At 44.9% G+C, this 15,438-nt stretch overlaps 1 protein-coding gene across 1 annotated transcript in view; it reads left to right on the top strand.

The window, feature by feature from the left end:
- Positions 1–15,438, top strand: part of PRDM9 (PR/SET domain 9) — a 379,759-nt gene that overhangs the window by 345,533 nt on the left and 18,788 nt on the right. The window contains exon 10 of the mRNA XM_030213360.1: positions 8,679–8,869. Within this exon, the coding sequence (XP_030069220.1) occupies positions 8,679–8,869 (191 nt within the window). The remainder of the gene's footprint in view (positions 1–8,678; positions 8,870–15,438) is intronic.

Here is a 15,438-nt window from a genome sequence, read left to right on the forward strand (position 1 = left end):
TTTCCACATCTCCTACGCCTTCCCATACCAACATCTCCTTCTTCAGGTATTCCCCCATTTTATCAAAATCAGTACGTCTGAAATCCAGTACTTTTGAGTTTTGTGTGTCCGCACTCTGCCTTTGCCCTTACATCAAACCATATGGTGTGATGATCACTATTACATAGGTGGGCTCCCACATGGATATTAGAAACACTACCCCCATTTGTGAGCACTAGATCCAGCATCAACCCTTCCCTCATGTGTTCCGTCACCATTTGTCTGAGCAAGGCACTTTGACAGGCATCCACAATCTCCCTATTTCTTTCCAATTCCGCAGATGGGACGTTCCAATCCACGTCAGACAAATTGAAATCTCCCAACAGTAGCACCTCCCCTTTCATACCAGTCTTTTGAATATCTTCTATCAGATCCTTGTCTAACTTCTCCGTTTGCGCAGGAGGTCTGTAGATAACCCCCGTGTGGATACAGGTTCCATATTCTCTTTCCAGGACGATCCATAAATCTTCTTCCTTTCCCCAGGTTCCCCGCATTTCAGCCACTCTGATATTGTCTCTCATATACAGAGCCACTTCTCCACCTCTTTCGCCTTCTCTATCCTTCCTAAAAAGATTATAGCCCGGTATGGTCACATCCCATTCATGGGAATCATTGAACCACGTCTCCGTAATAACAACAATATTCCCCCCGTTTTCTATTTCTGTTGATGGCTCTCTCATTCTCCCTGTCTCCTCAGCTCGAAACCTTGGGGTCATCTTTGACTCTTCTCTCTCCTTCTCTGCTCATATCCAGCAGATTGCCAAGACCTGTCGTTTCTTTCTTTACAACATTCGTACAATCCGCCCCTTTCTTTCCGAGCATTCTACCAAAACCCTCATCCACACCCTTGTCACCTCTCGTTTAGACTACTGCAATCTGCTTCTTGCTGGCCTCCCACTTAGTCACCTCTCCCCTCTCCAGTCGGTTCAAAACTCTGCTGCCCATCTCGTCTTCCACCAGGGTCGCTTTACTCATACTACCCCTCTCCTCAAGACCCTTCACTGGCTCCCTATCCGTTTTCGCATCCTGTTCAAACTTCTTCTACTAACCTATAAATGTACTCACTCTGCTGCTCCCCAGTATCTCTCCACACTCGTCCTTCCCTACTCCCCTTCCCGTGCACTCCACTCCATGGATAAATCCTTCTTATCTGTTCCCTTCTCCACTACTGCCAACTCCAGACTTCGCGCCTTCTGTCTTGCTGCACCCTACGCCTGGAATAAACTTCCTGAGCCCCTACCTCTTGCGCCATCCTTGGCCACCCTTAAATCTAGACTGAAAGCCCACCTCTTTAACATTGTTTTTGACTCATAACCACTCGCCTCCACCTACCCTCCTCTCTTCCTTCCCGTTCACATTAATTGATTTGATTTGCTTACTTTATTTTTTTTTTTGTCTATTAGATTGTAAGCTCTTTGAGCAGGGACTGTCTTCCTTCTATGTTTGTGCAGCGCTGCGTACTCCTTGTAGCGCTATAGAAATGCTAAATAGTAGTAGTAGTAGTATTCAATTTTTCTTCAAACATCAGGGCTTGCAAGTCTTGAACCTTTTTACTTAGACTATGAGCATTTGTGCACATAGCTTTCCATGTGCTTAGTGAGTTTAGGTGGTTTACTATATTTACATGACCTTTCCCTCTGCCATCATGTTTATTCTGGGGGTGACTTTCCGAAATCCCTCATTTCCTTTTGTCACCCCCACCCTCTAGTTTAAATGTCTATAAACATATTGTCTGAATGTCTCCCCAAGGATCCTTTTTCCCATCACAGAAAGATGTAGCCCATCATTACAGTACAGCCTGTTATTTTTCCATGTATTACCCCACGCTCCTATGTATCTAAAACCTTCTTCTTTACACCAAGACTCAAACCACTTATTGAATTCCTCTGTTTTGCTTAGTCTTTCTTCTCCCCTCCCCCACGTAGGAATTCAGAAAAAGCCACAGTCCAAACCAAAGATTTCAGTCCCTCCCCAAGTTTCTGGAATGCTCTCTGTGCTGTAAACTTGCTATTGTTGGCCAGGTCATTTGTCCCCAGGTGAATTACAACATCAGCATACGAAGCCTCACTCTCTTCTCGGATCACTTTCAGTATTTGGTCTGTACATCTTGTAGCTGAATATCCTGGAAGACATTTCACTAGGTTGGAACCGCTAAACTGTGTTCCTAAGTTAATGTTAACTAATTTGTAGAAATGCACATGTGAATACTACTCATTAACCACAAAAGCTACAATTGTCATTTATTTTTAATTTGGAGGGGGAAATAAACAAACAATGGTTGGTCAATATTCAGCCAGTGGTGGTCAGCATGTTTGGGCACCAGCATTGAATATCTGTCTCTCACTGGACATGTGCTGGCCACAAGGAGTTATGCAGGTCCCTACTGAATATCAGCTAGGATCCATGTAAAGATTTTCCCCCTCCCTCAACATATTTGACTTCCTCCCAGCTGCTCTCACAACAACAGAAGGCAGCCCCCCAGACTTCCTCCCTCCAAGTTCCACTAAGTCCCCCCGGGCCTTAGAATAATAATGCAAGACTACCACTTAGAAATCACGGCTGCCACTCTTTAAGAGCCACCAGGGGCAGGATGAAGTGAGATTTGTTCCTGCCATGCTTAGCCACTGGATCACCAACAAAGTTAAGGTAGGCCCGGAGGGGCTTACTACTTCTTAGAGACAGTCCCAAGATGGGGGTTGGGTCATCTGGGGGAACTGGGAGGAAGGCAGTGACAACCCAATACTTGAAAGCTATGTGGGTACCAGCAAGTATTCATGTTGGCACCCACATGGCTAATCAAGCATAATTAGGACTGCCTTTTGTGTGGTTCTATCTTCCCATTTACCTAAGTGGGCACCGACACCAAATATTGCCATCATCCTGGCTCCTCCCCAACTCTGCTTCAGGAACGCCCTGCTCCTTCCTGGATTAGAGAGATGGTCTGTAGTACCAATAAGTGGCAGTGTTGCTGGAGTCCTTTTACTAAGCTGTGGTAAAAAGTGGCCTGCGGTAGCATGGGCACGTGTTTTGGGCGCTAGCTGGGCCATTTTTTACCATGGCTGGGAAAAAGGTTTTTCTTTTTAATGGGCCAGAAAATGGGCGTGCACTAAAATTAAAACTAGCACTCGCCTATTTACGGCCTGAGCCCTTACCACCACTTGACCTAGCAGTAATGGATCACATGCTACCCACGCAGTAACCATGAACGCTCCCCATGGTAGAAAATAGAAAATTATTTTGTACCACAGGAATGAGCGCATGCCAGCTTCGAAATTACCACTGGGTGGGCAGGCGTGCTACCCTGGCAGTAGTGCTGATTTGGCGTGCATTACCCATGCATTAGCCTTACTGTGGTTTTGTAAAAGGGCCCCTAAGTGCCGCTGAATTTCAGCGACTGGCCTACTGAGCATAGTTTGAGAAGGTAGGAGCCTCTCCTGCCAACTTATTGCTATGAATATCAACCCTGAGAGATTAAGGAAGATACCTTCCTTAATTCATCCTATAAAGGACTGGCCAAATTTAGTACTTAAAAAAAACAAAAAAAAAACTTCTTTAGCCACAGGTAAGCCTAAGTGAGCTGGGGCTCACCCAAAATTGAAACACCCTTACTGTGGCATTCCCCAAGCCCCACCAGCTGAAGATCTCCAACAGCAACCAAAATGCTTTCCAGCTTTACCAACTGGCACAGTGTCCACAAGAAATCATAGCTGAAGCAACCCTGCTGCCCCCCCCCCCCCCCCCCCCCCCATTAAGCTCAGTTTTTATGCATGTGCAAAAATTTGAACATGCATGGGGAGCACGGCCAACAATGGCTCGTGCATACTGCCACTGGCTGCCGAGGTTCAAAAATGTTTTGGCTGCCGTTGGAGGTCTTCAGCTGGTGGATCTTGGGGATCACCACCAGCTCAGGCATTTATATTTGGCGTTTGGGGACGGGGGGGAGGGCAGGGGCAGTAAGAACTTCAAACTCACCCACTTTGGGCTCAGGCCCACCCAAAATTAGTCGTCTGGTTGCGCCACTATTCTACGAGCAAAGGGAGCAGGTGTAGATCCCAATGTGTGAATTTTCCCACATACATGTGTATTACCTTTGTGAAAAAGGGACTGCACATGTAGATTTATTCCCACCCAAACTACACCCCTTTAAAGTTCTACATAACAGTGGATTTACACTTGCGTGTGGTCTTCCAAATATTGGATTTTATGTTTCTCTGAAGCTAAGCAGGCCGTTGTATTCTCACAGATGGATGACATCATCCAACAGAGCCCAGTGTGGACGCTGACCAGCAACATTAACTTAGAACTTTCTAGCAGCATCCCACCACACATGCACTAATGCCTTCCTGCCCTCAGTCTTCATATTTCCGCGGAGCAGGGAGGATGCATCTTTATGTTCTCCTTTTTTCAGTGCGCACTTCACTTGTTTTGGCAGTGCCTTTCCCATGTGGTTATTTTTGTCCATTATTTTTTTTCCTTCATTTTATTTTGGCTCTTAAAGTTTTCTCTTTTTCGCAGGTGGCTAGGCCCTCTTTAGGCCAGAGCACCAACCTCAGTTTGAACCCTGCCCCTTTTTCCCAGTTCAAAATTGAGGAGTTTAATTTGCCTGCAATTCTTTTCTCAAAATCCCAGTGCCTTCAAAATGTGCACCCAAAGTAATCGGGTGATTTCTGTGACAGACCCACACTCTTGGTGCATCATGTGCCTTGGACCTGACCATCAGCCTAACTCCTCTCTGTTTAAAAATACAGTTGAGGACACAGAACATGGCAGGTTCAACAGGAGAAACCTTTTGGCTCCTCAAAGACTGATACATCGACATTGGCACCAGAAGCATCAACTTCGATGGCCGCCAAGACTTCTGCATCCACTGGGAGTGCACCAGCATCGAGAACATCTCCACTTCTCTCAACATCGGGTGCTGAAAACAGGCCTCAGGACCAATCAGCACTGAACCGACACCGAGGGTACATGTGGGTCTGACGTCCTCGTCCGCACCGAAGGACCATGATGCTAAGTACTGGGGAAAGCTGAAGAAGCACAAGCATCGGTCCTCATCAATGCACAGTGCTGGGAGTGCCAGAGAAGCGCCAGCACTGGGAGGAGCACTCACCCTCTTTAGAAGAGGTGCCCGTGTGCAAGTTTCCAGGCAGCCAGGTCCCCACTACCGGTTGTACACCAACACCTGCTTAGGCTTCTTCTCTCCCTGCTCCGCTGCCTTTAACAATGCCCACCTTTGATCAGTGATTGTGGGCCATGCTGAGGGAAGAGCTGGCGCAGATGCTGCAGGTGTAAACCGTTCAAGGGTGATTGCACCACCAGCAGATCAGCCCCAGCCTCTCCCTGAGGTTCCATTGATGCCTGTGCAGAGATCTGACACCTGCACCTTGAAGAGTGTGGACATCGACACATACAGTACTGCTGTTGACATTGGGGGAGGAAGCTTCCCCAGAGTCTGAGGGTAGGACTCTACCTCGGCGCTCTATGGAGCATGGACCTGGTTCTACTGAGCCGAGGCAGGGACAGACTCACTCAGCCTGGTCTGAGTATGCTTAAGAGTCTGAATGGGACCGCTCATGGGATTCAGAGGAGGATCCACATTACTTTGCAGAAGAGGAGTCTTATGGAACACCTTCTAATCCCTCCCCACCTCGAGAGATGTAAATCTCCAGCTTGGTCTCTCTTTCACCAGTTTTGTCCGGGAGATGACTTTTCTGCCATCCCATTTAAGTTGGAGATGAAGGAAGAGCCCAGGGCAGAAATGTTAACTGTCCTGGACTATGAATCTCCTCCCAAGGAAGAGGTCACAGTATCATTTCACCCTATCCTTAAGGATGCATTGATGAAGAACTGGAATCTCTCAGTGCAGGTTGCACCTAAGAAGTTGGATACCCAGTATCATATCTAAAAGACTCCCAGATTCGAGAAGGCTCAATTACCACACCACTCTCTTGTGGTTGAATTTGCCCTCAAACGAGAGGCTCAGGCATTAGACTCGTCTGGGATGAATGCCAGCGTTTCGCCTAAACAAAAGGCTGCTTCAGGGTATTAGGGACCATCGATTTGTTGAATTGGCTCACAGTAAGCAGGAGTATGTGAGCTGTGAGCCAGTTCAACAGATCGACAGTCCCTGAAGCAGCCTTTTGTTTAGGCAAAATGCTGGCCATCGTCGGTGGGACCCAACATGGTTTGAGTTGTTTGATTGAGTTCTGTAGTCTTTCATGCATATCTTTCATATCCTTTTGCAATTTGTCTTCAGAACATATTTAAAATATTTTTTAAGGAGAAGGTACCCTTTATTTAGGGGAGATTTGAATATTTTTGAAGCATTTCAGGTTCTGGAAAACAAAAGCAGTTCCAGCCTGGGGTCTGAGGCTTTTCCTCCCACTGTTTTAAGTTTAAACTTTATTTATTTGTAGCATTTGTATCGCACATTTTCCCACCAATTTGCAGGCTCAATGTGGCTTACATTTGACGTACTGGTGGTTGCCATTTCCAGTTAACAGAATTACAAATGGTATTGCGTTCAGGTGCATACATACATGGAACATAACATATATGGAACAGATCATGGTATATATAGATACCATGTGCATACATACATGATAAAGAAGAGTTCATTATGGTATTGCATGAAGTTTACTGAGTAATAATTGTATTTATGTTATGACATTTTTTGGTCCATTTTCAGTTTTTTTTTTTTGGTCCATTTTCAATGTTTTTCTTTTGCTTGATTGGATAGTTGAATCACAGTTTCTTTTTTTTTTTTTTTTTGTTTGAAGCTTGTCATAAACTGCCCCAAGTCTCACCTTCTCCCAGTCTGGCAATTAGAGTACATAGGAACCCTTCTAGACACATTGCAGGCTTGGACTTTGCTTCCACAAATGAGAGCGGAGACTTTGATGACAGGTGACATCATAGCAAATGTCACTCCCATGGCACGTCTGCATTTGAGAGAGGACCAATGGACCCTGTCTTCCCAGTGGTCTCAGGTGGCTGGGAATCTAGTGGATGTCATCCAGGTTGCTCCAGAGTTGACTCATGCCCTTCTCTAGTGCACTACCATTCCAAATTCCACCTCCTTAAATGGTACTAATAACAGATGCATCCAACCAGGGATGGGGAGCTCATGATGATGAGCATCACACCCAGGGGACATGGTCTGCTCAAGAAACAGACCTCCATATCAACTCCTTCGAGCTGGGGGCCATTTGGAATGCTCTAAAGGCTTTCGGAGATCAGCTACAAAACCAAATTATTCTCATTCAAACGGACAACCAGGTTGCAATGTTCTATGTAAACAAGCAGGGAGGTACAGGATCTTACCCCTTGTCCAAGAAGTAGTGGCAATGGGCCCTCCTTCACTGGATGGACCTCTGAGCCACATACCAACCAGGAAAGGACAACTGCCTGGTGGACACACTGAGCAGGATTTTGCAATATCATGAATGGTTTCTCAACATGGGTGTAGCCCACATGATCGTCCATGAGTGGATATTTTTGCCACTCATCTCAACAACAAGGTCCCCTAGTCTGTTCCAGGCTCAGATCACACAGAACCCCCTTGGTGGATATTTTTGCCACTCATCTCAACAACAAGGTCTCCCAGTTCTGTTCTAGGCATAGATCATACAGCAGTCTAGCATCAGATGTCTTTCCCCTATATTGAGGCGAGGGTCTTCTATATGCGTATTCTCCAATACCTCTCATAGAAAAAAATTTACTGAAACTCAGGCAATACCAGGGAACTATGATCCTAATTGCTCCTTACTGGTCAAGGCAGATCTAGTTTCCTCTTCTTCTGGAGTTGTCCTCCAAAGATTCATGGAGATTGTTCTTTATGATGAAGGTTGGAAAATAATCCAAAGAATCCCTTATGCATCCCAACCTCCAATTCCTGGCCCTCACAGCTTGGATATTGAGAGCATAGAATATGAATCCTTAGATTTGCTGAAGGATGTCTCTCACATCTTTGCTGGCTTCTAGAAAAGATTCTACTAGGATGTGTTATTCATTTTAAGTGGAGAAGGTTTGCTGTCTGTTGTGAGACCATTGTCTTAGAGCCCCTCACTTGCCCTACACAAAAACTGCTTGAATAGCTCATGCACCTTTCAGAGCCTTTTTGTATTCTTTATATATTTTATATGACTGAGAAACCCGCACTCACACATTGGGCAGAAAGGTACCAGCGCATGCACAGTGGGACACTGCTAGAAAGTTCTAAGTTAATGTTGCTAGTCAGCATCTGTATCAAGCTCCATCAGATGACATCATCTAGGATTACCATATGGCTCCAGAAAAAGGAGGGCGGATTGAGCCAACCGGGTTTTACTTCCATTGCTTTCCATTGAAAGCAATGGAAGTAAACATCCATTTGTGAGAATACTTGGCCTGCTGTGCTCGAGAGTGCAAATCACAAATAAGCCTTTTATTTTAAAAAAAAAAAACTACCATAGAGTTTTACACAGAAAATATACACTGTTTCAAAATGCAATAGCAAGTTAAATCTTGCCTCCTTGACGTGGAAGCTACATATATGTTGGGAAAATATGTTCAACAGCATAGAGAGAAATAAAAATAAATTAATTTATGGTTGAGTATTTGTAGTTTAATGCTTATATATATATATATATATATTGCAGATTTGTGAATTGTGCTAGAAACGAGGAAGAACAAAATCTAGTGGCCTTTCAGTATCATGGGAAAATCTACTACAGATCCTGCAAACTGATCTTTCCACACTGTGAGCTCCTCGTCTGGTATGGAGAGGAGTATGGCAAGGAGCTTGGCATCAAGTGGGGGATTATGTGGAAGAGAGAACTGACAGCAGAAGGTAACAAATGAGACATTACAGCAGTAGGTTTTTAATCATATGCATAATTGCAAGTCATAAGATATTTTCAAGGAAAAATAGAAATAAATGTCAAATGAGGAACATTCAGTACCTCTTGAAAAATGGTAGTAGTAGGCCCCGAGTGATTATCATGCAGTATCCTAAGGCAGCGTGATTCCTAACAGTAGAACCATAAGACTAGTGCTAGTGGCCTGCTGGAGCCGTTTTTCCAAGATGGAGCAACTGGAGCAGAAGTGACTGGGATAGCCCAGTAGGTGCAAAGAAGTACAAGGAGAAGGAGCTGCTTCTGTTTCAAAAGGAACCGGGGTTAGGGTGTTTTGTTTCAAAACAGATTGGAGATGAGCGGATACGGACCCTCATTTGTTTTTAGAGGAATTGGGAAATGACGATATTTTTAACACCTGCCTTTTTAAATGTCATTGCATTGTAGTGACCAGGCATGCACGATGTTCCTGGCTACAGCCGATGCAAAGAAAACTTACCATGGGTTAGTGAATCATAGGATAAAATTTTCCTGAGGCAAAATAGCATTCAAAGATGCTATTTTACCATAGGTTAATAAATAGGGCTCTAAACGTTTTGGTATGAACTGTTTTTCAAAGCCTACTATGCAGCCTTATGTCGATAATGTTAAGTCTTCATTTTTCAACTGAAAATTGTTCAAACTTTGTGTGCCAGTTCATCAAGGGGAAATCTTGCAACCATTCTTCATGCTGCATTACTTGGTTAACTTGATTAATGCAAATAGTTTCTTCATTATCTGGTAAATCAGTCTAGACATATGTTTGTGTCACCTTGCCTGCAAATGGAAGCAAAGAACTCAGATTTGCAGTGACATCATTCTCTGAGAACAAGCAGGCATAATGTTCTCACATGTGGGTGACATCATCCATGGAGCCCGGCACAGACACTGCCATAGTGCACTGTCACTTTAAAACTGAGGCACTTCCCCACCATGCATCCATACGTAAGTACATAAGTAATGCCACACTGGGAAAAGACCAAGGGTCCATCGAGCCCAGCATCCTGTCCACGACAGCGGCCAATCCAGGCCAAGGGCACCTGGCGAGCTTCCCAAACGTACAAACATTCTATACATGTTATTCCTGGAATTGTGGATTTTTCCCAAGTCCATTTAGTAGTGGTTTATGGACTTGTCCTTGAGGAAACCGTCTAACCCCTTTTTAAGTTCTGCTAAGCTAACCGCCTTCACCATGTTCTCCGTCAACGAATTCCAGAGTTTAATTATGCGTTGGGTGAAGAAAAATTTTCTTCGATTTGTTTTAAATTTACTACACTGTAGTTTCATCGCATGCCCCCTAGTCCTAGTATTTTTGGAAAGCGTGAACAGATGCTTCACATCCACCTGTTCCACTCCACTCATTATTTTATATACCTCTATCATGTCTCCCCTCAGCCGTCTCTTCTCCAAGCTGAAAAGCCCTAGCCTCCTCAGTCTTTCTTCATAGGGAAGTCGTCCCATCCCCGCTATCATTTTAGTCGCCCTTCGCTGCACCTTTTCCAATTCTACTATATCTTTCTTGAGATGCGGCGACCAGAATTGAACACAATACTCAAGGTGCGGTCGCACCATGGAGCGATACAACAGCATTATAACATCCTCACACCTGTTTTCCATACCTTTCCTAATAATACCCAACATTCTATTCACTTTCCTAGCCGCAGCAGCACACTGAGCAGAAGGTTTCAGTGTATTATCGACGACGACACCCAGATCCCTTTCTTCGTCCGTAACTCCTAACGTGGAACCTTGCATGACGTAGCTATAATTCGGGTTCTTTTTTCCCACATGCATCACCTTGCACTTGCTCACATTAAACGTCATCTGCCATTTAGCCGCCCAGTCTCCCAGTCTCGCAATGTCCTTCTGTAATTTTTCACAATCCTGTCGCGAGTTAACAACTTTGAATAACTTTGTGTCATCAGCAAATTTAATTACCTCGTTAGTTACTCCCATCTCTAAATCATTTATAAATATATTAAAAAGCAGCAGTCCTAGCACAGACCCCTGAGGAACCCCACTAACTACCCTTCTCCATTGTGAATACTGCCCATTTAACCCCATTCTCTGTTTCCTATCCTTCAACCAGTTTTTACTCCACAATAGGATATTTCCTCGTATCCCATGACCCTCCAATTTCCTCTGTAGCCTTTCATGAGGTACCTTGTCAAACGCCTTTTGAAAATCCAGATACACAATATCAACCAGCTCCCCTTTGTCCACATGTTTGTTTACTCCTTCAAAGAATTGAAGTAAATTGGTCAGGCAAGATTTCCCCACACAAAAGCCATGCTGACTTGGTCTCAGTAATCCATGTCCTTGGATGTGCTCTGTAATTTTGTTTTTGATAATAGCTTCTACCATTTTCCCCGGCACTGACGTCAGACTCACCGGTCTATAATTTCCCGGATCTCCCCTGCAACCTTTTTAAAAAATGGGCGTTACATTGGCCACCCTCCAATCTTCCGGTACCACGCTCGTTTTAAGGATAAATTGCATATCACTAACAGTAGCTCCGCAAGCTCATTTTTCAGTTCTATCAGTACTCTAGGATGAATATCATCCGGTCCAGATTTGCTACTCTTCAGTTTGCTGAACTGCCCCATTATGTCCTCCAGGTTTACCGTGAAGTCAGTAAGTTTCTCCGACTCGTCCGCTTGAAATACCATTTCCGACACCGGTATCCCACCCAAATCTTCCTCGGTGAAGACCGAAGCAAAGAATTCATTCAATCTCTCCGCTACGTCTTTATCTTCCTTGATCACCCCTTTTACCCCTCGGTCATCCAGCGGCCCAAACGATTCTTTTGCTGGCTTCCTGCTTTTAATATACCGAAAAAAATTTTGCTATGTTTTTTTGCCTCTAATGCTATCTTTTTTCATAATCCCTCTTGACCTTCTTTATCTGCGCCTTGCATTTGCTTTGACACTCCTTATGCTGCTTCTTGTTATTTTCAGATGGTTCCTTCTTTCATTTTCTGAAGGCATTTCTTTTAGCCCTAATAGCTTCCTTCACCTCACTTTTCAACCACGCCGGCTGTCTTTTGGACTTCCATCTTTTTTTCTAATTCGCGGAATATGTTTGGCCTGGGCATTTTTGAACAGCGGATTTCCTCAGCAGAGTGTCTCTGGACTCTGGGGAATGGCAACTATCAAAGAATGCATTTCGCCTCATGTCCATACAGTGGGCCCTTCTGGTTCTGGACCTCATGGCATCCAGACTCAATGAGCAATACACAGATTCTACAGCCGCTTCATGGAGAAAGACTGTTAGGTTTCCACGGCAGAAGCTATGTTCGTGAGCCCTTGGGCCACTGCCGAGGTGCGGCAGTGGCAGGCAAACCACCTCACACCAGGAACAAGACAGAACTCAGACAGGAACAGTTAGACTTCACCTGCACTTAGCCGCCCTTCCCCAGGAGTTGAGCCCCTGGCTGCAGGCGGCCGGCAGGACTTACTGGACAGGGCAGGAACTGGAAACTGCAAGCAGCCACTTAAACAGGGAACCAACACTGACAGACGAGACAGAACTGAAAGCTGCCAGGCAGCCACTAAACAAGAAACACAGACAACCTAAGAACTACACACAGAAATACAGACAAAAACCAAGACTAAGAAACAAGCAATGACCCTAAGCTGACTACACACAGACTAACTAGAAACAGATAAGAAACTAAATACAAGAAACCAGACTAGGCAGAAGTGCAACAAAACCCAAACATACCAGGGACCTTAGACAATGCAAAGGCAAACACAGAAGCTTCCAGATGGCTAATAAAGCCCATCAGCAATTGAAGTTCAGCTGCAGGAATGACAAGGCAACTACGGGTGCTGTTCAGGTACAAACAAGAAAAGCAAGTCTGGTAGCCTGGAAGATCTGGACCGGATTGGGCTGAAACCTGGAACGTGTGACAGTCCATAGCAGCCACCGGTTCTGGCCACCAGAGGGCGAGGTGAGCACAGACAAGGAAACATTCATATACGTGACAAAGACTCCCTGGGAATGGATGCACTAGTACTGCCTTAGCCGTCGGATGGCCTCCTTTATGTGTTTCCTCCTTGGCCTCTCGTGAGAAGGACATTGCACAGGATTTGCGTTATCCCGGGAAGGTAGTTTTGTAGCCCTAGACTGGGCCAGATGGCCAGATGTCCTTGGTATGAGGACCTCATCCATTTTCAAATCTCTCCTGGTTGACTCTTCCTCCACAGATGGCTTATTACACCAAGGTCCAGTACATATGGAGGATCCCTCCCGCTTTGGTCTTATGGCTGAGGATGCGATTGAGGAAGAAGGGTGGGTTACATGGGTTATGTTATTACTACGTTGCTGCAAGCCCAAAAGCAGTCCACTTCTTATGCTAGAGTGTGGCGAACTTTTGAGAGGTGGTCTGCACAAATGGTGTTTCTCCATTTCATGCTACCTTGTCTCAAATTTTATCCTTCCTTCAGGAGGGATTCAAAAAAGGCTTGGCTCTCAATTCGCTCAAGGTTCAGATGGCAGCGCTGGCATGTTATAGAGGCAAGATACAATATGCCTCATTGGCTGCTCACCCTGATATAGTTTTTGAAGACATAAGTACATAAGTACATAAGTAGTGCCATACTGGGAAAGACCAAAGGTCCATCTAGCCCAGCATCCTGTCACCGACAGTGGCCAATCCAGGTCAAGGGCACCTGGCACGCTCCCCAAACGTAAAAACATTCCAGACAAGTTATACCTAAAAATGCGGAATTTTTCCAAGTCCATTTAATAGCGGTCTATGGACTTGTCCTTTAGGAATCTATCTAACCCCTTTTTAAACTCCGTCAAGCTAACCGCCCGTACCACGTTCTCCGGCAACGAATTCCAGAGTCTAATTACACGTTGGGTGAAGAAAAATTTTCTCCGATTCGTTTTAAATTTACCACACTGTAGCTTCAACTCATGCCCTCTAGTCCTAGTATTTTTGGATAGTGTGAACAGTCGCTTCACATCCACCCGATCCATTCCACTCATTATTTTATACACTTCTATCATATCTCCCCTCAGCCGTCTCTTCTCCAAGCTGAAAGCCCTAGCCTTCTCAGCCTCTCTTCATAGGAAAGTCGTCCCATCCCCACTATCATTTTCGTCGCCCTTCGCTGTACCTTTTCCAATTCTACTATATCTTTTTTGAGATACGGAGACCAGTACTGAACACAATACTCCAGGTGCGGTCGCACCATGGAGCGATACAACGGCATTATAACATCCGCACACCTGGACTCCATACCCTTCCTAATAACACCCAACATTCTATTCGCTTTCCTAGCCGCAGCAGCACACTGAGCAGAAGGTTTCAGCGTATCATCGACGACGACACCCAGATCCCTTTCTTGATCCGTAACTCCTAACGTGGAACCTTGCAAGACGTAGCTATAATTCGGGTTCCTCTTACCCACATGCATCACTTTGCACTTGTCAACATTGAACTTCATCTGCCACTTGCACGCCCATTCTCCCAGTCTCGCAAGGTCCTCCTGTAATCGTTCACATTCCTCCTGCGACTTGACGACCCTGAATAATTTTGTGTCATCGGCGAATTTAATTACCTCACTAGTTATTCCCATCTCTAGGTCATTTATAAATACATTAAAAAGCAACGGACCCAGCACAGACCCCTGCGGGACCCCACTAACTACCCTCCTCCACTGAGAATACTGGCCACGCAATCCTACTCTCTGCTTCCTATCTTTCAACCAGTTCTTAATCCATAATAATACCCTACCTCCGATTCCATGACTCTGCAATTTCTTCAGGAGTCTTTCGTGCGGCACTTTGTCAAACGCCTTCTGAAAATCCAGATATACAATATCAACCGGCTCCCCATTGTCCACATGTTTGCTTACCCCCTCAAAAAAATGCATTAGATTGGTGAGGCAAGACTTCCCTTCACTAAATCCGTGCTGACTTTGTCTCATCAGTCCATGTTTTTGTATATGCTCTGCAATTTTATTCTTAATAATAGCCTCCACCATCTTGCCCGGCACCGACGTCAGACTCACCGGTCTATAATTTCCCGGATCTCCTCTGGAACCCTTCTTAAAAATCGGAGTAACATTGGCTACCCTCCAGTCTTCCGGTACTACACTCGATTTTAGGGACAGATTGCATATTTCTAACAGTAGCTCCGCAAGTTCATTTTTTAGTTCTATTAATACTCTGGGATGAATACCATCAGGTCCCGGTGATTTACTACTCTTCAGCTTGCTGAACTGACCCATTACATCCTCTTCAAAAAATTCTACAGCTAATCACAAAGGAAGGCGACAATATCTTTGAGATTAGCTGTAGAATTTTTTGAAGAGGTAGGTTTTCATTTCTTTTCTGAACTGGAGGAGATTTGTGATGCTTCTTATGGTTTTTGGTATCGAGTTCCACCATTTGGAACCCTGATGGCTAAATCCTGCTGTGTAGATAGTTTTGTAGATGGTGTTTTTGCAGTTGGGTAGATGTAGGAGTAGGTAGTTTCTGTTTTCTGGGCTGGCATTTCTTGAGGATAGTTCAA

Source organism: Microcaecilia unicolor, chromosome 8 (genome assembly GCF_901765095.1).
Source record: "Microcaecilia unicolor chromosome 8, aMicUni1.1, whole genome shotgun sequence".
In the NCBI taxonomy this organism is placed as follows: Eukaryota; Metazoa; Chordata; class Amphibia; order Gymnophiona; family Siphonopidae; genus Microcaecilia; species Microcaecilia unicolor.